The 23173-nt window shown below is 49.7% G+C and overlaps 1 protein-coding gene across 2 annotated transcripts in view; it reads left to right on the plus strand.

Annotated features, from left to right (window-relative positions):
- The first annotated feature begins 266 nt into the window (after positions 1 to 266).
- The window catches only part of MVB12B (multivesicular body subunit 12B), a 182200-nt gene continuing 159293 nt past the window's right edge, over positions 267 to 23173 (plus strand). The window contains exons 1-2 of one of the 2 annotated variants that reach the window (XM_058524057.1): positions 267 to 526; positions 13446 to 13568. In XM_058524057.1, the coding sequence (XP_058380040.1) occupies positions 464 to 526; positions 13446 to 13568 (186 nt within the window). In that variant the 5' untranslated portion in view covers positions 267 to 463. Of the gene's footprint in view, positions 527 to 7934; positions 8000 to 13445; positions 13569 to 23173 lie in introns of those variants that run through there. The other variant, XM_058524058.1, reaches the window with a different exon arrangement.

Consider the following 23173-nt stretch of genomic DNA (forward strand, 5'->3'; position numbering starts at 1 on the left):
AACTGGTGCCCCTGGCTCCAAGAGGCCTGGGGCTCCCGGGGGGTCTGAGGCTGGGCTGGGGGCCGCCTGCGGGCTCGGGGAGGCCGGGTCAGCGGCGCCAGGGCCCTGCCCGGGGGGCACCGCTGGGCCGTGGGGGAGGCCGGGGGAGGCGGGGTGCCGGCCGGGGCGGCGGTGCGGGCTCCGGGCGCGAGGGCTCCCGCTCCCTCCTCCCGCCCGCGCCAGCCTCGGGCGCCGGGCGCCTCCCCCGGAGCCAGCGCCAGAGCCGGGAGGCCCGGAGCCCGGCCCGCCGCCGCGGCCCGCGCGGGGACCCGCGCCGTCGTTGTCGCCGCGCCGCCAGGCCGCGCCCCGCCCCCGCCGCCGCCGCCGCCGCCGCCCCGCCGCTCCCGGGGAGGCTCGCGCTCGAGCTGCGGCGCCGGCCCCGCCGCCTGGGCCCCGGGCCGGCCCCTCCCGCGCCGCCCGGGCGATGAGAAGCTGCTTCTGCGTGAGACGGAGCCGGGACCCGCCGCCGCCGCCCCAGCGGGGAACAGTTAAGTGAGGCCGGGCGCGCCGGCCCTGCTGCCGGGCCGGGGGGCGGGCGGAGCGGGGCGCGCCGAGGCCTGCGGGCTCCGTGCCCGGCCCGCCGCGGGGACAGGCCCGGCGGCCTCCGCCCGGCCCCGGCGTGGGCTTGCGGGGGGCGCGGGAGGGAGCCCCGGGCCCCGAGTGCCAGCAGCGCCCCCAGGGCCGGGGCAGGGGAGGGCCCCGAGAGCCACCTCCGCCTGAGGGAGAGGCGAGGCGGCCCACCTGTGCCCAGGCCGCCGCGGCCACCTGCACAGGCTGGGGACGGTTGTCTAACTGGCTCGGCCTGGGGTCCAGCTTTCTGTGGTCACGTGGGTGCAGACCAGCGTGCACCTGAGCCTCGGGCATTATCTGGGGTGCGGCCTCGTCTGTGACTGGGCGCAGCAGAGAGGACACCCCAGCGCCGGGGCACCCGTCTGCAAGGTGAGGTGCCCGACGTGGGACCCGAGACCCAGAGTCCCCATCGTGGAAGGATGGTGGGCGTGTTAATGAGCACCCCAAGGGACTCCAGCTCAAGTGAGGCTCAGGGGCAGGGGCTGGGACGAGAGCTGTGTCTTAGGGCCAGCAGACATCGAATCCTCAGAGACAGGCGCAGGTGAAGAAGGGAGACCCATGAGCATCTTTGTCTTCTTTGTTACCAGCACACAACTCTTCCTAAATTATCAGCCTTTCTCACCATTAAAGATGTCACCCTTCTGTCCCTGCCCCTCAGCAGCCTCTTCAGCAGGGCACAGAGGAAGGCCACAGGAGGGCAAAATGGCTGTTGCCCCTTCTCTGCTCCCCACCCCCACCCAAGAACCAGTGCCCACTCATTTCTGCCAGGAAAGCAGACAGCAGGCCAGCGTCTCTTTCGGGGCCTTTGTCTCTGGTGGTTCCTTCTCAGTGTAATCTCATTGTACATTTCTTGACAGCTGGCCGGATCTTATCTGGTTTTAACAGGGCTAGAAAATCTTATCAGCCGGGCCAGAAAAGCCTTAGAAAAGTTAGGAGATAAGCTTTGTGGAAGCCTAGACTAACTGAAAAACTCAGTGTACTTGGAAGGTGAGTTACAGGAGACGGCGACACCTTTCTTGCTCACGGGAAATTGTTCGGGATACTCTGAGATAATGTACCATGCTCAGAAGATTTAAACGGGCCCTCTGAGAGATGGGGCCTTTGCTGGGATGTGGGCACCAAGACCAAGGCGTGGCAGTTGACGTGGCCATTCCTGGTTCATTTGAGCCTAGAGTCGTCTTGAATCCACGTTTGTCATTCCTTCCTTCCAGCTTCTAGGCCACACGCCTGTGTACACCTCCCACTGGCTGGTGCACTTTCCCCCTTCTAGCCGGACTAGTGCGCCATGGTTAAGTGCAAGGGCTTTAGAATTAGACCTCAGCTTCAGCCTTGGCTTTCCTACTTACTGTGTGTTCTTAGGCAAACTAATGACGTGTTGTGAGCCTCTGTTTCCTCATCTGTAGAGTGAGGCTAATGCTACTGTCTCTCTCATAGAATTATGATGAGAAACAAATGAAATATCGCAAGAGAAGTGCTTAGCTTTGTGCCTACTACATGGCAAGTGGTCAGTAAAAGTTAGTGGTTATTATTAAAGGTTTGTTAACTGATTAATCAGAAGGGTAGCTTCATTTTTTTTTTTTTTTTTGAGTGCCTTTCTGTTTGTGGTTAATATTTAGCTCTTCTCAGGGCAACTGGGAAGGGAAGCTAGAGTAGAAAGAACACTGGGCTTGGATTCAGGGGCTTGGATTTGAATCTCAGTCTACCCCCTGGAACCCAGGTGACCCTAGGCAAGTCATGAAACCTCATGGAACCTTCCTGAATCCCCATTTCCTTATTTGTAGAAGTGGCTTGACAATAAAACCTACCCCGCCAAATGAGCTAATGTATGTGGATGTGTGTCGCCCTGCAGAGGGTGAGGGTTCTCACTAAATTTAAGTCTGATCCAGTGGCAGATCGCGGTTTTGTGGGTCTGTGGTTTAGACAATTGGTGTGTGTGGCAGGGGCTATAAGAGCAAGAATACAAAAATATCTAGCTTTTGTACATTTTACAAAAACTCAGGACCACGGGAACACATTGCTAGATATGGCCCTCTCAGGGTCTTGGAAGGGGTCCGGGGGAGGGTTAAGCTTAATCTGCATCGGTTCCATGGCAGATCTGCCTCTGGGGACGTCAGAATCCACATGGCCTAGGGCCCTCTGCCTTAGCGGGTTGGAAGTGCTCCATACTTCATGCTCGAAGAGCGACATCCTTGCCACACTGGAAGGTAATGATGGTGTTGGAGTCAAGCATGGGAAATGTCAAAGGTGCTGTTGTGGCGAAGATAACAAATGACTGGATTTGGTGGGCTGAGAACAACACTGTGTTTAGTTGGCTGCGGTTGGGTGAGCAAAGTCTCCTTTGCTGGTTGGGTTGTGGGAGGGAGGCCTGGGTGCCTTGAATGAGCTGCCTCTCCCCAGGCTGTTCTCACTCTCTGAGGCCCTGCCTGGCCGACCTTTCACTGGCCCTGCAGGCTTTCCTTGGCCTTCCACTAGCTGGGCTGCCCCTGGGAGTTGTGGTTTCCCCGCGTTGTCTGCAGTGGGGCGTCAGATCTCCTCTCCCCAGCTGCTTGGGAGGCAGAGCCACTGCAGGGTATACTTGACATTGCTCCCTTGTTGGGAACATCCTGTGGGCATGCGTTTGGTTTACTTGACACGCTTTTGGCGCGATGCGGAGCCTGTCCAGGCTGAAATGTGAGAGGCTTGCGGGCCTGGAGCCCAGGGTCGCACACTCGAGCTCTGTAGCTCGTACCTCCCTGAGGACCGGAGGGCTGTCTTGTTGGGCCTGTGGCTAGAATCAACGTGAGATTGTTCTACACACACACATACACTTTTTGTTTTTAACAAAACTTATTTTTTAACATACTGATCAGCAAAACAAAATGTTCAAAGAATATTCCTTTAGAAGAGAAAAATAAATGAATTCTTAATGAGCTACATATCCCTAGGATGTTTACGAAAATGCAAATTCCAGGACCTCAAACCCAGACCTTGAATTAGAATATCTGAGGAAGAAGCCCCAGAGTCTGTTCAGCAGGAACCTTGGGTTCTACTGAAACTTGAGAACCACAATTGCAGGTGCTTTTTTTTACGTTGTAAAATACACATATCATAAAATTTACCATCCTAAATCATCATTTTTAAGTGTACAGATCAGTGGCATTAAATATATTCATGTTGTTGTGCAACTAATATCTGGAACTTTTTCATCTTGCAAAACTGAAACTCTATACTCATTAAACAACTCCCATTCCCCCTCCTCCAGCTTCTGGCAACCGCCATTCTGTTTTCTGTTTCTGTGAATTTGACTACTCCAGGTGCCTCATGTAAGTGGAATCATACAGTATTTGTCTTTTTGTGACTGGCTTATTTCACTGAGCATAATGTCTTCAAGGTTCATCCAGACTTTCCTTCCTTTTTAAGGCTGAATAATACTCCACTGTGTGTATATATACTACATTTTGCTTATCCATTCATCTGTCTATAGACACTGGGGTTGCTTCCACCTTTTGGCTGTTGTGAATAATGCTGCTACGAATATGGATGTGCAAATGTCTCTTCGAGACCCTGTTTTTAGTTCTTTTGGGTCTATACCCGGTAGTGAAATTGCCAGCTCATATGGTAATTCTGTTTTTAATTTATTGAGGAATCACCATGCTGTTTTCCACAGCAGCTGCATTTCCATTTCTCCCAACAGCGCACCAGGTTTCCAATTTTTCCACATTCTCTCTAGCTCTAATTTTCTGGTTTGTTTTTTTTATAGTAGCCCTCCTAATGGTTATGAGATGATATCTCATTATGGTTTTGGTTTGCATTTCCCTAATGATTAGTGATGTTGAACATCTTTTCATATGTTTGTTGACCATTTGTATATAATCTTTGGAGAAATGTTTATTCAAATCCTTTGCCTGTTTTTTCATCGAGTTATTTATTTTTTTATTGTTGAGTTGGAGTTCTTTATAGATTTGGATTTCAACCCCTTATCAGATATATGATTTGCAATATTTTCTCCTGTTCCGTAGATTGCCTTCTTCACTCTGTTGATTGTGTCTTTTGATGCAAGTTCGACAGGTTCTTTATCCACATTATAACCCTGTAGAGGAAATATTATTATCTATTATTCCAATATTATAGGGGTGGAAACTTAGGCCCAGTGTAGTTAACTTTCCTGGGGTCACACAGCTATAAGTTGGTGTCAGAGCCGGGATTCAGGCTCGGGTCCCTCTGACCCCAAAGCTTGCACCCTTTCCATTCCTCTGCTTTGCCTTGCATTCCCCAGCTGAGCTAATAGCATAAGGAGGCCCCGTGGGGTCTACAGGAAGTGGCCTTGGTTTGAGAGGCCTTCAGTTGCAGGAGAGGAAATAAGAACGTATGAATGGAAGACTTGGGAATCTCTTCTTTCTGACCACTGAGGTGCCCCTTCCTGTAGATCTGCATCATTGCTTAGACCTTAGAAATAGCAGCGGAGTGCAGACAGGTTTTTAACTGTCTTGTGTATTTGTTTGTTTGTTTAAGCATTTCATAAGCTTGTTGCAGAGCCCATCTGCGTACTCACAGTTCCCCCAGCAGTCCGTGTGTGTTCATACCATGTAGATGGCATGTCTTCTGCCTCTAATACCTTCACCACTCTGCTCGCTCCATCTTTCAGGGAGGCCAGCTCAAGTGGCAGTCTCCCTGACTGACCAGGCGGAGGAAGTGTCCCCTCGTTTGCAGTCCATTTCTTTTGGGATATCTCCTCCAGCCTGTGAGCTCCATGGGATGGTGGCTGTGTCCTATTCATCCCTGTATCACCTAGCACAGTGACACTTCACCAAGCTTGTGTATTATCTAGTCTCAGCCCCAGGCCAGACCAAGTAAATCAGAACCCGGGGGGTTGGAATGGGCAGCTGTAGTTTTTATAAGCTCCTTAGGGGAGTCTTCTGTGCAGCCAGCCTGAAGACACACTGCACCCTGCCAGGCCCTCATTCATCCTGCTTGAGCTGAGTCAGACCCACTTCTTTTTTTTTTTTTAATTTTAATTTTAATTTTTTTCCCCCAAAGCCCCAGTAGATAGTTGTATGTCATAGTTGCACAGCCTTCTAGTTGCTGTATGTGGGATGCGGCCTCAGCATGGCCAGAGAAGCCGCGCGTCGGTGCGCGCCCGGGGTCCGAACCCAGGCCGCCAGCAGCGGAGCGCACGCACTTAACCACTAAGCCACGAGGCCGGCCCCAGACCCACTTCTGAAACTGCTAGGAGAGCTGAAGTTCCACCTCCCTTCCTCTGCAGATGGCCCATCTCTGGAGTTGTGGTGTTGGTCCTGTATGGGGCATCAGTGATCCCAGTGTGGGGCTCTCACTGGAAGGGGCCTGACAGGTCTGCTCTCACCATTGCCCCTGGTGCTTTATATGCCCTCCTTAATCCAGTGAAACGTGGGCAATTTTGAGAGAATGATAGGAACTTATTCATTCATCCTTCCTTCCATCCATCCACCCACCCACCCATAGTTCATTTATTGAGTTCCCACTGTGAGCGAGGCACTGTGGTGGACATAACACCTTTGAAGAACTTATGTTCTGCTAGGGAAAGTGTGTTATAACCTTCTGAGAGGCAAGGCTGTGTGTGTGTGTGTGTGTGTGTGTGTGCGCATGTGTGTGTGCATATGTGCATGTATGCACATACATGTGCTAAGACCATGTCCTTGGACAACATCAGGATTGTAGTGACAGCACTAGTTGGCTGGGCAGTTGAGGAAGGTTTGGGGAGAATGGGAGATGGGACCTAGATTTTGAATGGTGGGGTGGGTGTCTTAGGGGAGGAACTGGGTGCTCTTGGCTGACCTGTGATGGGGAGGGAGAGCCTGGGGACTCATTCTGAGGCTGTTCTCCGTGGATGATTACCTTCAGGTTCATTCCATTCGTTCACTCATTCATCAAACACCTAGTGAGTACCTACTGTCTTGTACTCAAAGATGGGGCTATGGACCAGCTGTTTCACCATCAAATGGAGCTGGTTAGAAATGAAGCTTCTCAGGCCCCATCCTAGACCTATTGAATCAGTGTCTCTGGGAGTGGGTTCAAGAATCTCTGTTTTAACAAACTCTCCAGGTGACTCCTATGCATGCTAACATTTGAGGACTCCTGCTCCAGAATGTAGGATTTTCCGTCTTCATCATTGTGTACCCTCTCTCAATGCTTAGCACAGAGGCTCTCCATAAACGTTTGTGGACTATTATGTGCCAGATCCTGTTAGGTGCTGGGAAAGTGGGAGGATGGCAAGGTCTGCCAAGTTTGAGGTATAATGGGACATGCAGGTGACAGTAGCCAGCAGGACATTAGGTACACACCTCTGAGTCTCAGGAGAAAGGTCTGTGGAGGTATTTTGGAAGTCATCAGCCGACAGATGCAATGCTTAGGTGACCAAATGTATGAAAAGAAACTCTCAAGACCCATTGAAAGTCAGGGAGGGGAGTGGTGGAGATGCGGCCTGGCTGGCTGACCTAAAGCTTCTGGCCCGGGAGCCCATTTGCCCAGCGTTTAGGTGACATAGTGGCATTTTTATTCTACAGACACTGTGGCCATCAGGTCAAGGGTGTGACTCCTCTTATGTCACTGAACATCAAGAGAGTGTCGCTCTTGGGGCCTCCTGGGATGGTTTCATTTGTAGAGCATCTGCCTTCTGTTGGGATCTTCCTTCTTCCTGCTCTCCAGGGGACAGTATGGCACCAAGACCTGATGGGAGTGGGCAGGAATGACCCTCAATTGCAGTAATTGTGGGCAAGTCTGGATAGGACTCACAGTGTGCTGGAGAACGCCCCTCCCCCCAGCACCAGGTTCCCTGGTTTTGCAGAGTCGCAGGGCTCTGGCCTCAGCAGTGCTGTAGAACTTGATCCTGGATTTATTTTTGGAGAACGAATTCCGGGATCTAGCACTGCACTGTACAGGCTGCAACCTGAACCCCAGGCTGCTTCACGTGGTTTATGGAAAATGTTTGGTAATCAAATGGTTAATATAAATCTCAGCGTAGGTCAGATTGAATGGATGTGTTTATATACCAGATTCTTCTATTAGAAGTAACAGACCTTTACTGGGGAAGAGGAAGTGCTCACCGTCGTTAGTTCCCTAGCTGGAAAATTCTTTGTGATCTAGGAGAGCTTAGAAAAATATTTGCTTTAGTTCCGCACTGTCTCAGCAGCCTTCCCAGCAGCCTGTGGCCTCTTGCCCCCTGACCGTACGCAACAGCGTTTGTCAGAGTTATTTGACTTCTGACTGGTCACCAGGTAAACTGTCCAGACCAAAGTACAGGAGGCGCCAGGACGCTATCCTGAGGTTCCATAGTGGACGCCTCTGAACCTGGGCGCTGTGTCCCCGAGAACGGGCTGGCCACTCACCTGGGTGCTGCATGGACGCTGGCCTCTGCTCGCAGCCTCCTGAGGAGGTAGGTCTCTGCACCTTTGCTGCTTGGAGGTGGCTCGGTTTGTGTGTTTGTGTGTGTCATGGTGTACATTGGTGAAGCCTGGCCGTGGGCTCCCTCCAGTGGGGACGAGCAGTGTCCTTCTGTCCCCTGCTTAAGATTTGTTAGCAGAAAGGTACTGGTCATCCTGGGGCAAGCGAGGGGAGCATGGATTCCTGCAGACCACCGCTGCCACTGGGAAACAGGCAAAGACCTGCCCAGGATGGCCACAGCAGCAGCTTTTACTTGGGGACAGCTGTTCTCAGTCGAGACCCTGCTCTGGTGGCGTTTCCCACGGCGAGTGAAATATTTCTCCACTTCCCCAGCCCCGCAAGCTGGTAGATGTGGGCAGACCGTCGATGTCTTTTGTGCCCTTGACTTTGGATTTCAAACAAGCTGATTGCAAGTTCGTCCTTCTGTAGGGACTCAATTAACCCACCTGTTTTGTCATTTCAATTACAGTAGCCCAATTTAACCTCCCCCCCACCCCCACTTTGAAATTACTCTCCTCAAAAGTTGTGTGCAAGTCACACCTTCAGCCCTGGTGGGCGGCGCTGGCGCTGCTTCTGAGCGGCTGTCTCCACCGCGGCAGGGACGCCGAGTCGAGGATCCCGCTGCGCCTCCTTTGAAGGCAGCACCCCCGCCCTCCTGCAGTGGGTGCCCCCCAAAAGCACTTTAAACTCCTCAGCCTGCACCCCAGCCTGCCACTGGAAGGGCCTTTGTGGAGAGGGGTCTGTTAGCTGGGTTTTGATTTCAGGGCAGGAGTTGATAAAACGAGATAAACCCCAGGCTCACGGGGCCGGGAAATTAAACAGAGATGATATCAAAGTTCCCCTGAGTTTTCAGCTGTGATACAGTAGCTTAGTTTTCTCCCAGACTGGGGCCGGGAGGCATGCCTTTGATTCTGAAACAATGTTCAGCATCAGTTAAGCCCAGCACTGCTGACTTTTAGGGATTAAGCACACTGTTGTAGTAATTCTTTGATCAGCTACAAGGGAGCAGTGTGCTGTCTGTACGAAGGGGCTTTCTAGTTAAAGTTCATTTCTCTGTGAACCCAGGATGACAGCGTTGGCGAGGTGCTGCAGGGCTGGGAGTGGGGGCCTCCCCCAGGCACTGTTTGCAGCATTGCAGGCGGAAGTGGGAAGCGGGCTTTCTCCCACCCAGAGGTGTTGCGTGTTGCATAGTATTCATTGCGCATGGCATGGAAAAATCCTCCTGGCTTGGAAAACAGACCTCACCCTGACTGACTCCATCTAGCCCCCAGTATGTACGTGCAACACACACACACTCACACACACTCTCCCGCCTTGCAGGGGCAGACACAGGAACAGCTGCCCGGAGCGAGGGTCCCCAGCCCCTAGTCGTGGAAATGATCTAGTGGAGGCTGGCTGCATACTCTGAGTAGAGACAGGGATGGGGATTGGGACCAGATGACCTGCGAGGTTAAATTAGGAGGACTAGCTCAAGGCCAGTGTTGCCACTGCACTCCCTCTGTGCCCAGGAGCAGACGTGACTCCCAGGCGCCGGCGCCGCCTCATTCCTTACCAACGTGGTTTCAGGCTGGCTCAAGCCTACAGTTCTGAGAAATCTCAACATCCGTTATCTTGTCATCTAAAATACTGGGTCAGGGGCCAGCCCGGTGGCGCAAGCGGTTAAGTGGCGCTCCGCTGCGGTGGCCTGGGGTTCGCCGGTTTGGATCCCGGGCGCGCACGGACGCACCGCTTGTCAAGCCATGCTGTGGCGGCGTTCCATATACAGTGGAGGAAGATGGGCACGGATGTTAGCCCAGGGCCAGTCTTCCTCAGCAAAAAGAGGAGGATTGGCAGATGTTAGCTCAGGACCGATCTTCCTCAAAAAAAATAAAATACTGGGCCAACTTTTGGCTTCCCTGTAGAGACCCTCCTTACAGCCACAGCTGGGATGGTGGAAGTGTCCCCAAACTGCTCCCCCCTCCTGCTGGTTGGCCCTGCGACTTCCAGTTGGTAATGGAGCCCCTGTGTGCTGTCGATGGCGCTCGCACTGTGCTATACATCAACTATTCCCTCCTGTGCAGTGCTCGGATCTCCCTCATTAGGCCTAAATTTACCTCCGTCCTACACAAACATGGCCTTAGCTCATTTTTATTGTTGTAAATTATTTATGAGGAAGATGTTGAATCTTGAAACTGAGGTGTGAGGAAAATTAATCCCATGTTACTTTTATCCTTCTGTACTTTTCCCCCCTTGCTTCACTTATTGGGCGATGGCTAGAGAAAGTAGAGCTTTGGCATTTTAAAATATAATTAGTGTTAAAGCTGCTTTCTCAATCGGATATCGGATGGGATGTTGGTCTCTCTCTACGCAGTGTCATGGAAAGCAGACCGGACTGGGGAAGGAGGCTAGAGGTCCTGTTCGACTCTGCTGCCTGCCAGCTGTGTGGTGTCTGAGAACTCTGGGCCTCAGTTTTCTCTCCTGCAAAATGGGGGTAATATGACCCAGCCACCTCCAGGGTTTGGTGTGAGCGTCAATTGAGAAGGAGCCTGAGAAAGCTCTTTGAGGATTGCAAAGTACTGTACAAATGCAGCACAGGTGTCTTGGTGTGTATTGTGTGCAGTTAGGATTTTGAGATAGAGACGGATGCTGGCTGAGGAGCTGCTGAGGACGAAACCAGGAGTCGTCGCAAGTAGGCCTTGGTATTTTATGTTTTAGTCTTGCATTGCCTCTTGCCAGACAGGTTGATGTTGGTCTTCAACACCCTGCTCCCTCCTCCCCCCTGCCTGCGCAGATTAGCTCTGCAGGCTCGCATTAATGGCCTTTTCTCTCCCTCACAGAGGCCTGGCCTGTGACCCTGGGCGCCTGAGTACCCGGTGGTGCCATCCCTTCGGGCTCGAGGCTCCACACAGCCCGGGAAACGTGGAGTGCTAGTTAATAAATGGCCTTTTGTTAGGAAGGTCAACTGAAGTGACGTTAGAGACGCTGTTAAAAGTAATTTGCAGTCAGAAAATATGTAATTCAGGGCAAACGGCTTTGAGTGATTGCCTCTGCCATGGATATCTTGGGCGTTTCTCATTAAAAGCTTCCTTTGCTGGTGGTGGTGCTTCCTTCACCGCCGAGCTGGCCCCGGCCCTGCGCAGCGAGGAGTCATCTGTCTGTATTTCACAAAGGCTGCCTTGATCCCTAGGGCACTGCAACTGGAGGGGAAGGGAAGAAGAAGGCGTGCATCCGAGATGCTCTGTGCTAGTGCTCTGCTCGGTGCATCCTCCCGTCCTGCAGGCTGGAATGTGACCCTGCACGCACGGGCACAGGCCGCCGCTCCTTTGTCTGCCTCAGCTGGAGGCGGCCTGCAGCCTTCTTGGAACCTGCTGCCGGGCTGCTTCTCTGGAGCATTCTGGGAGCAGCATCCTTTCTTTGAGAGCAAATTTACCCCACTGCCCTGGAGAGAGTGCCTCAGAGCAAGAGACAGCCATTGTCATCAGTTCCTCGCGGAAGATACTGTGACCCGAGACATGAATCTATCAGCAAATGAACTATTTCTTGCTTATTCCCATGCTTACCTTCTCTCTCTCTGTTAGATAGAGGCAGAACTATCTTAATAAAAAAAACTTACCTCGCATGTTCTTTATTAAATTCACAGCATGATATTTTAGCACTGGCAGAATTCGTACATTCTCTTAATGAGTTGTTAATTGCAAAGCATTTTGGTAACCAACAGCAGGTACCAATATTTTGCAAACTGCAGCAATGTTATTTTCCTGTTACGAATAATATGGGATTTTCCAAATGAAAATACTTTTTGATCAGTGTTTGCTTGGGATTGGGGTGGTGCACATATTTAATTCTAAATCTCCGTTATTGGGGGCATACATGCGTATTTATTCACTAAATATTTACTTAATGCCTACTGTGTGCAGGAAGCACGAAGCCCTGTGCTTCATGCAGATAAACCTGCCCGGTAAATGAAATTTGAAAACAGAAAATGATGCAGTGATGCAGCATGGTATCCTACCCTCTGCCCTGGGCTTCTAGAAACTTATTTTCAGTAGAATTAAGTAAAGCATAACTTAGTTTGGCTTTTGTCATAAACAGAAGCTGAGAATGCGGCTGTTGCCAGGCGCTTCTGAGCCTTAATCCGGGACTTGGCTCCATTGCATTGACGAGTCTGTTTCCGGAGCCTTTTGTGGGTCTTGGGGACGCTGATTACATGGGTAACTTGCACACAGCATTCCAATTGTTCCTATTTAGGACGCTGCAGTCATTTTTAATAGCCTCTGCCTTTCCTGATTCTCGGCTGAGAACTAAGAATATTCTTCCTGCCTGCCTAGTTAGGCAAGGTGTTTGGTTTGCTTTAGAAGCGGTAACCAGCCTTGAGAGATCTGGCAGACCTGCAGCCAGTGGAATTTAATTGCTGCAGAAGGAGGTGGAATTTAACTTGCTCTTTTTCACTGCTTGTCCTTTTAAAAGTACTAAAAGTCATTTACATAAGGTGTTACCTTTTTTATTTGCTTTCTGGTGCACTGCCACTCGAGCTGCACAGACCCCGGTGCTCTCCATATTCTGCTTGTCTGCTCTGGGCACATCAAGAGGCAGTCAGCAGCAGAATAATAATTCCATTTCCCCTCCCTTTCTCCCCAAGTGCCCAGCAAGAATTATGGTCATTGTTGGTGTTTAGCTTGAGTAAGTGTCCACATGACCTGCGGGATTAAACACAACAAAGGGATCTGCCTGTCCTCTGGGGAATGGCCGGTTACACCGGACCTGCGTGACCGCAACCCACCAGCCTCGTCTGCTTTTGTGGAGTGCCTACTGTGTGCCAGGGGCCTCTACAGGCCCTCCATTTGCATGACTCCTGCTTCTCACTGCAGCTCTGTGAGTCAGTATCATGACTTCTTCTTGCTCAGTCATGGACCCTGGGCTGCATGCCATTCCTTTGCCTCCGTGCCCAGAACACTTTCTTCCGTGTGTTTGCAAAGCTCTGCCTACTGAATAGTCCACCCTTGGTTGTAACAAAGGCCGTGGACTTGGAAGTCAGCTTTTCCATAAAGGGATACTGTAAGGGAGAGAAACGAAAGGTGGTATTAGGTTTAGCCATGTCTGATTTATCTTCAGGGAAGCTACTGGTATCTGTTCAGAAGTTAGGGAGTGGGACGGGAGAGTCGAGAATGGTTTGCTTTTGGGTTTGAGTCAAAATTACCTCCTCCTCCGAGGGACAAGCCCTCATTCACTGTGTTAGCTCAGTGTTCAAAGCTAACTTGAGAAGACTGGGGGCCAGAGATGATCTGAGTTCTTGGAGGAAAGGTCAGCTGGGGCCAGGTCCTTGAGCCGGTGCAGGTATGTGGAGCTTAGCTCAGGATGTTTGCCCGAAGATTCTGCCTCTGTCTGTCTGAGCCTTTGTATCATTCACTTTAAACGCTCAGTTTGAATTTTTGTACTTTCTCTTTCCTTTTCGGAACCAGGACCAATCCACCATGCCTGAAGTCAAAGACCTTTCAGAAGCCTTGCCAGAGACGTCGATGGATCCCATCACGGGAGTGGGGGTGGTGGCTTCTCGGAACCGAGCCCCGACGGGCTATGATGTAGTAAGTCAAGATTCACTGATTCAGCAAATATTTACCTCCCGTGTTCAAGGCTCTCTGAACCTTGTGTGTAAGATGTGCTTCTTCCCTCTAGGGAGTTAAACAGGGAGAGAAGCATCACCAATGGGAAGGTGTGGGGAGTGCCCTGGTTTGGGAGTCAGAAGGCCTGTGCCCATCTGGGCTGTTTCCTAGCCGTGGCCGAGTCGGTTGACCTCTATGATGCCCATTTTCACCTTCTGTACAATTAAGGGGTTGGATTAGTTGATTTCCAAAGGCATTTCTAGTTGTGATGTTTCACAAAAAGGATCCAAGAATCTGAAAGACCCTAGGTGGTTGTCACAGATTGTCCTACATGGATAAATGTCCTAAATGTATTGCCATACGTTCGGACAGCTCTTCACAGTTGACAGAGCAGTCTCCTACCAGTGCACTCATTTGGCTCTCACAAGTCCCTGGAAGGCTGAAAGGGCAAGTAGCTTTATCGCCACTCCGCTGATTAGCAGCACCCGAGCTCTGAGAAGTGCAGTGCGCGAGTCCCAGTCCTTGGGAGTGGTGATCAGGAGCAGACCCCTCCCGAGTCCAGTGCTCTGACCGGCCACACCCCACAGTGTAGCACAGAGCTCGCCTTGCTTTTCAGCAGACTTCTGAAAGTGGAGGCGGGGTTCAGTAGTACTGATGGCTGGGATGGGTTAGTTTGTTGTTTCAATAGATAAGTTCCTATCTGGGTGGAGCTTAAAGAATGCAGGAGAACATCAGGAGGGTTTAGTGAACAGTGGTTGTGTCCTGTGTGCTAAGATTCTAAGGTGGTCTGATTTTCACTTTCCTCATTTTGTTTGTGGCGTTGTTTTATTCTTGTTCTTAGAAAATGTGCACCAAGAATACGTAAGAATTAAAGAACACGAGTCTCATTAGCGGCACTGAAAACCTGCCACCATGACTAGATTAGTGTATCTGACGTCCCAGATGTGGGAGGGATGCAGTACCTGGTCCAGAAGGAGCCCTAGGGCAGGGTTTCTCCAGCTTGGCACTTTGGGCCAGATAATCAGATAATTCTGTGTTGTGGGGCTGTCCCCTGCGTATTCAGCAGGGGATATTCGGCAGTATCCCTGGCCTCCATCTACTAGATGCCGATAGCACCAACCCCTCCAGTTGTGACAACCAAAAATGTGTCCAGACATGGCCAGGTGTCCCCAGGTGGAGGGAGTGGGTGGGCAAAGTCAGCCCCCATTGAGAACACCGGGGTAAAGGCAGCTGTATATCGGGTCAGCCAGCACCGGGTCCTGGGTGAGGGAAGAGTAGCCAGTTAAAGTGCTCCACATCGCTCTCCCAACTGTTTGAAAGCTTATAAACATTTTAAAAGTGAAAGAACGAGGGAATCTTTCTTGACAAAGATTTGAGTCTTACCTGCTGCCTGACTTCAAAGCACTGTTTGAGTGTATAACTTGCCGTAAAATAGAATCATTAGGTATGGCTTTGTGCCATAAAACTCTTGGGGAAGCTAATAAAAATGTTCCTGATTTGAGACGCCATAGTGTCTTTTGATGAATTAGATATGAAGCGGCAAGCTGTGAATCAGGGCCGGGCCTCAGCGCTGCCGTCCCGGGAGGACCCGCTCCGGGTTGGTCTCCTGGGAGGCTCACGCGGGGCTCACCCCCAGAACGTGGGTTTCCCCGTCTTCTTGCTGTTCCCTTCGGTTGATCTGTGTCTTTAACATTCTGCTTGTCCCTTTGGGGTCATCTTGGGTGCTTGGTGAGCGGGTGGCAGATGCCCTCTGGTAGTCTGGTTTTCTGAAAGTCTTGGTGAGCCTGACAGGAGCAGAATCTATCCCTATCATTTTCTCCTAACATCTCGCTCAGGGCAGAAGAGCGCAGTGTCAAATGAGTAAAATTAATAAGCACATTTCATGATTACGCTGTACCGTGCATTACAGTGAAAGGTGAGCAGGGCAGGAGGCTCCACAGGGTCAGCCTGGCAATTACCCAGCCTCTGTACTCCGGGACGGAGTGTGTCCGAGCTCCCTCTGAAAGCCCTTCCAGGGAGAGACGTTGGAGTCCTCTCTTTGTTCTGGCTGTTGGACTGTTCTCAGATAAGCATTTTGTTCCCCAGAGGTCTGACCCTGCGTTCAAGGGGAACAGGGGGAGGGCTGGGGGAGGAGAGGCACTTCCCACTCCTTTTATCCAGGGTTTCATATGAAGTCACCAGCCAAACTGAAATGTAAGGCCTTTTATGGTGGCTGCGGAGATGCTGAGCCAGAACTGCCGTGGCTGAGGAAGCCCTGCTGCGGACCACGGCGAGACCTCTCTCCACCTGTCACATCTGCTGTAGGATTAATCCCTCCTGTGCACAGGATACGTTAAGTACTGTGGCCATGCAGTCCCGAGAGTTAGGGACCAGATGGATTGCTGACCCTGGGAAGCACAGCCACTTTGCAGTGAGCATAGCCCTGTTGCTGTTTGAAGTAAAAGATGCCAAATGTTTGTTTATAAAAATTTAATTTTACAACTTCTCTTCTCTCCAGGTCAGGGGAAGCTTCTTAGGCGAGGGGGCTGGGGGTTATTTGCTAAACTTCTCAATTTATTGTCCCTATTCCTGCAGTCCTCTCTGGAGTAGCCTCTCCTTTCTGTTCCGCAGCCACACTCTCAGATCTTGGAGTGACGGGTGCTCGTCTCTGCCATCCGAGGGCGGGTGGGTCTCCTATGTCCTCGTGTAATGACTCTATGTTGGAGATGTTTGGCGTTTGCCGAAGGTAGTACATGCTGTTTCAAGTGAATAAGTCTGTTTTATCATATGTGGGTGGGCAGTTTTCAGTGAATTGTAATTCCATAGAAGCACTTTACGCTAAATCTCCTCTTCACAGAAGTAACCTTTGATTTCCAAGTTACTCTGGGGTGTTGCAGCATCTAAGAGCATCAAGTTAGACATCACTGATGGCCATTGTTGGGTGTGTTGCTGTGTATTTCCAGTGAAATACATCCTACCTTTTACCTACATTCTTTTGCCTTTCTCAATGAGTGTTTACAACTCAGAGACTAAAGCCACAGCACTGTATTTATGAGATGACTCATTCTTTCCAAAAAGGAAACATCTTCCTTTGATAAATATACTTTTTGGTAATATACTTTCATATAATAATACACTTTTTTTGGCAAAAACAAACAAAACAAAAAGCCAACAATACAGAGAGAGAATAATCAAACATTCCAGAGTGTTTTAATTTTAAATTGTTTCTTTATCCAGCCTATTTTTTGAGTACCTACTGTGTGCCAGCTAGGGGCTGGGGATATAGTGGTGAGCAAAAACATATACCATTCTTGCCTTTATGAAGCTTACAGTCTAGAGGGGGAGAAAGACGATTAAATGATTACACAAATAAATGTAAAATAAAATTGTGGCAAATGCTTTGAAGGGAATCCTAACAGACTATTTTATGTTTCAGATCTAGCTTTCCAGATCTATCCATTTTCCTTGCTAAATCCCAGATTATGACAGCATGAACCCCCTCCAGCTTACTTCTAGAAATTGCTCCCTTCCTTCCTTCCCCCGAGACCTGCCAAGTGTTGGTCCTTCAGCCTTTTCTGAGCCTTTCCCTGGGCACTGCCCCAAGTGTGCTTAGGGTCCTTCAGCTCTGGCTTTCTCCCCTGCCATCACACTGTGACTTGAGTGTTGGTGACATCTATGAGGTCGCCCTTGGTGGGGTACAGCTCCCTGGCCAACCTGGCAGCAACTGCTCCCACCTTTCTGGCCTGAGTGGGGATGGACACTGCTTTCCCTTCTGCTCCCTTCTGTGACCTTCCATGGTTTCCCACAGAACAGCTGAGACCAGAATTACTTTAATGAGACTTGCTGGAGCTTTGAGGATAATGGGAATGAGAGAGTAAAACTCAGAGTGTATTAACATCTGCTGCTGAGGCCCAGGTTCTTCCTCTGATCCCCTACCTGCCCAGCCTCTGCTGGCTGTCTTCATTCCACCTACCCCAGAACGGCGTGTAGAGTTGCCGCACGTCAAGTCCTAGCCGAGTTGGGTCCGGGCCTCAGAGAGAATAGGAGATTTTGTTCTTTTTCCTCACTCCAGTCTAAGACCTCCTCCATTCCCTTCCTGATGAACCCCACCCTACACACAGGAGTCTTTCTGACACAGTGACCCTGAAGTGGCAGATTATCCTATAGTCCAGTGACTGTTTCCAGATGTCCAGGTGGGGAATTCTCCAGCTTTTGTGGGCCTCAGTCCTCTGAAGGACCCTCACCCCTCGAATTCCTGCTGCACTAGGTCTGGGGTGGAGCCTGAGAATTTGCATTTCTAACTAATTCCCAGGTGATGTTGATGCTGCTGGTCCAGGGGCCACACTTGGAGAACTACTGTCTAAGTTAAGTCATTCTTAGATAAATCTCTACATGTGGTCACCACAAGTCTGTCTCAGGAAGGGCTGTGCCAGTTTTTCCTGTTGTGTTTTAGCCCCTCCTGACTTAGAGTTCAGAAAGCCCTTGGTAGTGTGTGTGTATGTTTGTGGGGTTTCTTAAAAACATATTTTACATGTACAAATGGGGCAGTACTATTCAGACTCTCATAACTTAAAAAATAATAATATATTGTGGGCATAGCTCTATATCAATCCATATAGATATATCTCATCCTTTAAATAATGCATAATATTTTATTATCTGACTGTACCAAAATTTGGTTAATAATCTCATATTAAAAGACAGTTTGTTTCCATTTTTTGTTTTTAATGTGATCAACAGCATCCTTGGATATGTATCTTGGCATGGTTGTCCTGTTAGCTCTGTAGAATAATTTCGTGGGTTGGATTTACTGGGTCAGAGTAGTCACATTTTAAATTTGATGAATATTGCCTTCCAGAAAGGTTGTGATATTTTGTCAGTTTCTATTCTCACTCAAGTGAGTGTAAGTAAAATGAATTTTTTTGGTGGGGGATGAATTGACTGAATCTCCCCTGCGTCTAGGCTTTGTGCCCCACCTCCTGTCGTACGGGTACTTCTCAATCGGGCATATCTCTGAGAGTGAGGGCCTGGATGATAATATGCACCCTTGTTTCAGTGGCAGCCGTGGGTCTTCTCCCCAAGAGGTTTCTCATCTCTGATAACCAGATGTAGGACAAATATCCAAATCCTTTAATTTGGCACACGTGATTTCAGTGTATTTTCCAGTCTTACTTCCTTCTACTCACTTCTCCTCTGGCCTCATTGAACCTCTCACTTTCTCACATTCAGAATAAGCAGAGACTTTGTACCATTGTACCTTTGAACTCACTTTTTCCATATTTTCAAAATTCCTGTACCCCCACCCCCTTTTCTGGGTAAAATTTTACTCATCCTTCAAAATCCATTTTGAATAGCTCCTTAGTGAAACTTTTCCTGACATTACTATCATTTAGTTATTCACACATGGTTTCACAACTATTTATTGACCACCTACTATTGTGCAAGGCGTTGGGAGTCCCAGTATTCAGGGAAGGTTGGGTTCTATCAGGTGAAGGGTGAGAGATGAGGCTGGGCAGGTGGATGAGGCCAGATCACAACAGAGTATTGTAAGCCACACGAAGGAGTTTGGCTGTTATTCTGAGGGTGATGGGAGTCATTAAAGGACTATAAGGAAAAGAGTTTCTTAGATTTGTGTTTTCAGAAGTTCAGTTGGGGGATGGCCCCGTGGTGGAGTGGTTAAGTGCGCACGCTCTGCTGCGGGTGGTCCGGGTTTGGATCCCGGGTGCGCACTGATGCACCGCTTGTCAGGCCATGCTGTGGTGGCGTTCCATATAAAGTGGAGAAAGATGGGCACGGATGTTAGCCCAGGGCCAGTCTTCCTCAGCAAAAAGAGGAGGATTGGCAGATGTTAGCTCAGGGCCGATCTTCCTCACACACACACAAAAAAGTTCACTTCGTGTGTGCAGCAAGGAAAATAAATAAGTGGAGGGTATAGGTACTGAGGCAAGTGGATGAGTTTAATGTAGGGTGAGAAATGGTAGCTTAACCCAGAGTACTGACAGTGGAAATGGAAAGAAGTGGATGGATCTGAGGGACATGGGAACATGGGACATTGGGACCCAAATACATATTCTTTCACAGAAAAAATGGCCTGAATGTTGGGAGATGGGTGCAGAGGTGAGGAAAGGGAGGGAGGAGAGTGACACGAGGGTGTCTTGCTGGGCAGCTGGGTGTGTGTGGATGCTATCTGCCGAGACAGGAGCATAGACAACCAGGTGGGTTGGGGGTGGGAGGAGGACGATTGGTTCAGTTTTGGATGTGCTGAGTTTGAAGTGCTCGTGTCACGTCTAGGAGGAGGTGGCGAGCGGTCTAGGTCTGGGGAGAGGTCTCGGTGTCATCATCATATAGCAGAGACCGTGGCATAAGTATCCCTGAGTAGGGGCGGACCTGAAGGAGGCACTCAGAAGGGACCGTGGCTGAGCATCCAGAGAAGTGGGAAACTTAGTACGAAACTGAAGGAAAAGAGCATTTCTAGAAGAAGAAGTGGTCACTAATGTTCGAAATTGTCTGAAGGGTAAGTGAAGTGAGGCTGAAAGGTTTCCGTTGGATTTAATAACGAGGAGGTGGTTGTGCACTTGGTGGCAGGCTCAGGAGCAAGCTTGGGGTGGACTCGAAGAGTCCACCTGAAGTGGGAGGTGACCAGAGAGGCCGAGAGTGCAGACGGCTTTAGGAGAAGGGAGGACAGAGGGAGGGTGGTAGCTAGAGGATGACGACACGGGATGACATGGGATCAGGAGTCTTTTTTCTTTGTTTAAAGGCCGGCAAGCCTTGAGCATGTTTAGTTGCTGTTGGGAAGGAACCAGCGGTGAGGGAGGGCTGGCAGTACAGGAGAGGGGGCTGATGAAGGGAGGCCCAGGAGGGGCCGGAGGACTTGGCGTCCAGAGCCTGGTCAGAGAGAGGCCCAGGAAGTCACGTTGCTGTAGCTCCTGCTCCTTCCTGCCGCCGTGTGCTGGGAGCCGGCCGTGGTGAGGGCCTGGACCCGCAAGTGGGCCTCCGCACGCAGGACAAAGACCAGTCATCCCATAAGTCTCCACTACCCATTTCTTTCTGCGCTCCCTCTTCTTTCAAGACTGCCGTTTATTTCTGAAACTAATTAGACAACAAAACATTTCTTAAAAACATTGGACATGTATACTTTATATATGCCGTAAATGTATCTAGAATTTTCTAAATCATAGGAAGTTTCAAATGCTTGAACTGTCAGATGTGAGGGGCTTTGGGGCTGCTGGAGAGATTGGCTCCCCTCTGGGCCAGTGTGCCATGTCTAGAGGGCATAGAGAGGGGTAAGTTTAAAATCCTAAATCTGCGGGCCAGCCCCGTGGCTCAGCGGTTAAGTGCATGCGCTCCGCTGCTGGCGGCCCGGGTTCGGATCCCGGGTGCGCACCAACGCACCGCTTCTCCGGCCATGCTGAGGCCGCGTCCCACATACAGCAACTAGAAGGATGTGCAACTAGGACATACAGCTATCTACTGGGGCTTTGGGGGAAAAAAATAAATAAATAAAAAATTAAAAAAAAAATCCTAAATCTGCAGATGAAGTCCTGTTTTTTACTTACCAAAGTGGTAAAAGAAAAAAAAATCTGTTGAAGGCTGATGCAGGTTCAGACAAGCTGGTGTTTTTATATATATAGTGCACAAGGAATTTAAAAAATCACATGAAAAGCATGTGAAGATAGTAGCGATATCTTATTAGAAACAGATGGTAGATACCAAGTGGAAAATGTGGGACATAATCGTATGTCCAGTCTGATCACGGCTGTCATGTGGATCTCTAGAAAGCTGAAGTTGTTCGGGGAGGCCCCGAGCAGGGCAGGAAGACCACCCTTGTTCCTTGTGGCCACAGTGAAAGCCTGAAGCCTCAGGGAGCTGCCCCTCCTGAAGCTCTGCCTCCATGAAGCAAATGCGGAAGCAAATGCAGAAACAAGGGGGCACTGCTTCCTCCTGCTGCCTCCAGTCCCCTCCCCTCGCAGCCTTGCTATCCAGGGCCTACTCCCAACGGCGGAAATGACCACAGACAGAGTCCCGCCTCCCACATTGGTTTATTTTCAGAACCAGAGCTTGTTTTGATAAAAGGCACCAGGTGTTCTCCCTTTTGTTTTGTTAGCAAATACATTAAACTGAGATTTACTGAAAACACGGAAAGTGGTTTTATGACCAGCCCTGGGGCCTTTGTTTCCTATGGCCTGGGTAAGCCAACTTTGGGTAACTCTTGCATCTTCCCTGCACGTTCCCCTTTGCCCTGTGGAACCCTGGCCCCGGGGAGTGGAGCCGTGCCTGGAAGGATGCACATGCATGGTGCCTGGAGTGCAAGAAGCAAACGTCTGCTGCTGTTAGGATGATTCTATCAGAAACAGTGGCTTAAATTGTCTCCTTCTAGGCTGCTCCCCCACCAACTATGAATTTTAGTTTTGACCCAAAGATTTTATTCTCCCTAGTGGCTTATTTCACAGTTGGTTCATTTCGAAAGTAGACAGGCCCTGTAGAGAACAATGCAGTGTTCTGGTACTTCCTCCTGTTCACTGAAACTTCCTCTTCACTATTTAGAACGGCTCCTGACCAAGAAACCTCAGTTAGTTTGGTTAGTGGAAAACCAAAGGGACTTGCTTTAATTTTTCTTTCATTTTTTTCGGTTAAACTTTTTATTTTGAGATAATCGTAGGTTCAGTTGTAAGATGTAATCAGGGAGATCTTGTTTTTAGCCATTTTCCCCCAACGGTAACATCTTGCAAGCTCTGGTACAACATCACAACTAGGCTATTGACACTGATACAGTCATTCTGTTTTAAAATGTACCTGGGATTTAATTTTTATTCAGGCATGGTGAGGCCAACAGATCAGGAGACAACTGCCATTGAAAAGATAGTTTGTTCTCACAGGTCCCGAGAGGAGGGAGCTGCCACTCCATGCAGGGCCACGTGGGGAAGCACCAGCATTGGTCAGGAGGAAGAGGGAGCGAGGGGAAGGCATGGGCAGGAGCCTTTATCATGGTTTCTGTGGGAAAGGCAAGGCAAGGCAAGCAGACTTTGGATTGTCTAGTTCAAATAAGCTCAGTGGGCTCTGGGTTGTAGGGGTGGTCTCTAGTTGTCAGACACCTGGCCCTAGTGATTTAGGGCAGGGGGATAGTGTTCCAGACTGAAGAAGCCTGATAAAGGGAGGCAGATGGGGGTATGGACTCAGGATTTGTTGGTTTGCATAAGTGTGCTCGTAGGCAAGTTGTTTACTATCTCTAGGAATTAGCTAACCTCCTTAACCACTGACAACCACTAATGTGTTCTCCATTTCTATAATTTTGTCATTTCAGGAATGTTATATAAATGGAATCTTACAGCATATAGCTTTTGGGATTGGCTTTTTTTTTGTTTTTCAAAAACTTAGCATAATTCCCTGGAGATTCATCTGGAGAATCTATCACAGGTGTCAGTAGTCTGATCCTTTTCATTGCTGAATAGTCTTCATTGATATGGCCCCATCACAGTTTATCCAACCATGACCCACTGAAGGACATCTTGGTTTTTTCTGGTTTGGGGCTGTTATGAATAAAGCTGCTATAAATCCTCATGTACAGGTTTTTGTGTTAACATGAGTGTTCATTCCTCTGTGATAAATGT

The sequence above is a fragment of the Diceros bicornis genome, chromosome 28 (assembly GCF_020826845.1).
Source record: "Diceros bicornis minor isolate mBicDic1 chromosome 28, mDicBic1.mat.cur, whole genome shotgun sequence".
NCBI classification, from domain to species: Eukaryota; Metazoa; Chordata; class Mammalia; order Perissodactyla; family Rhinocerotidae; genus Diceros; species Diceros bicornis.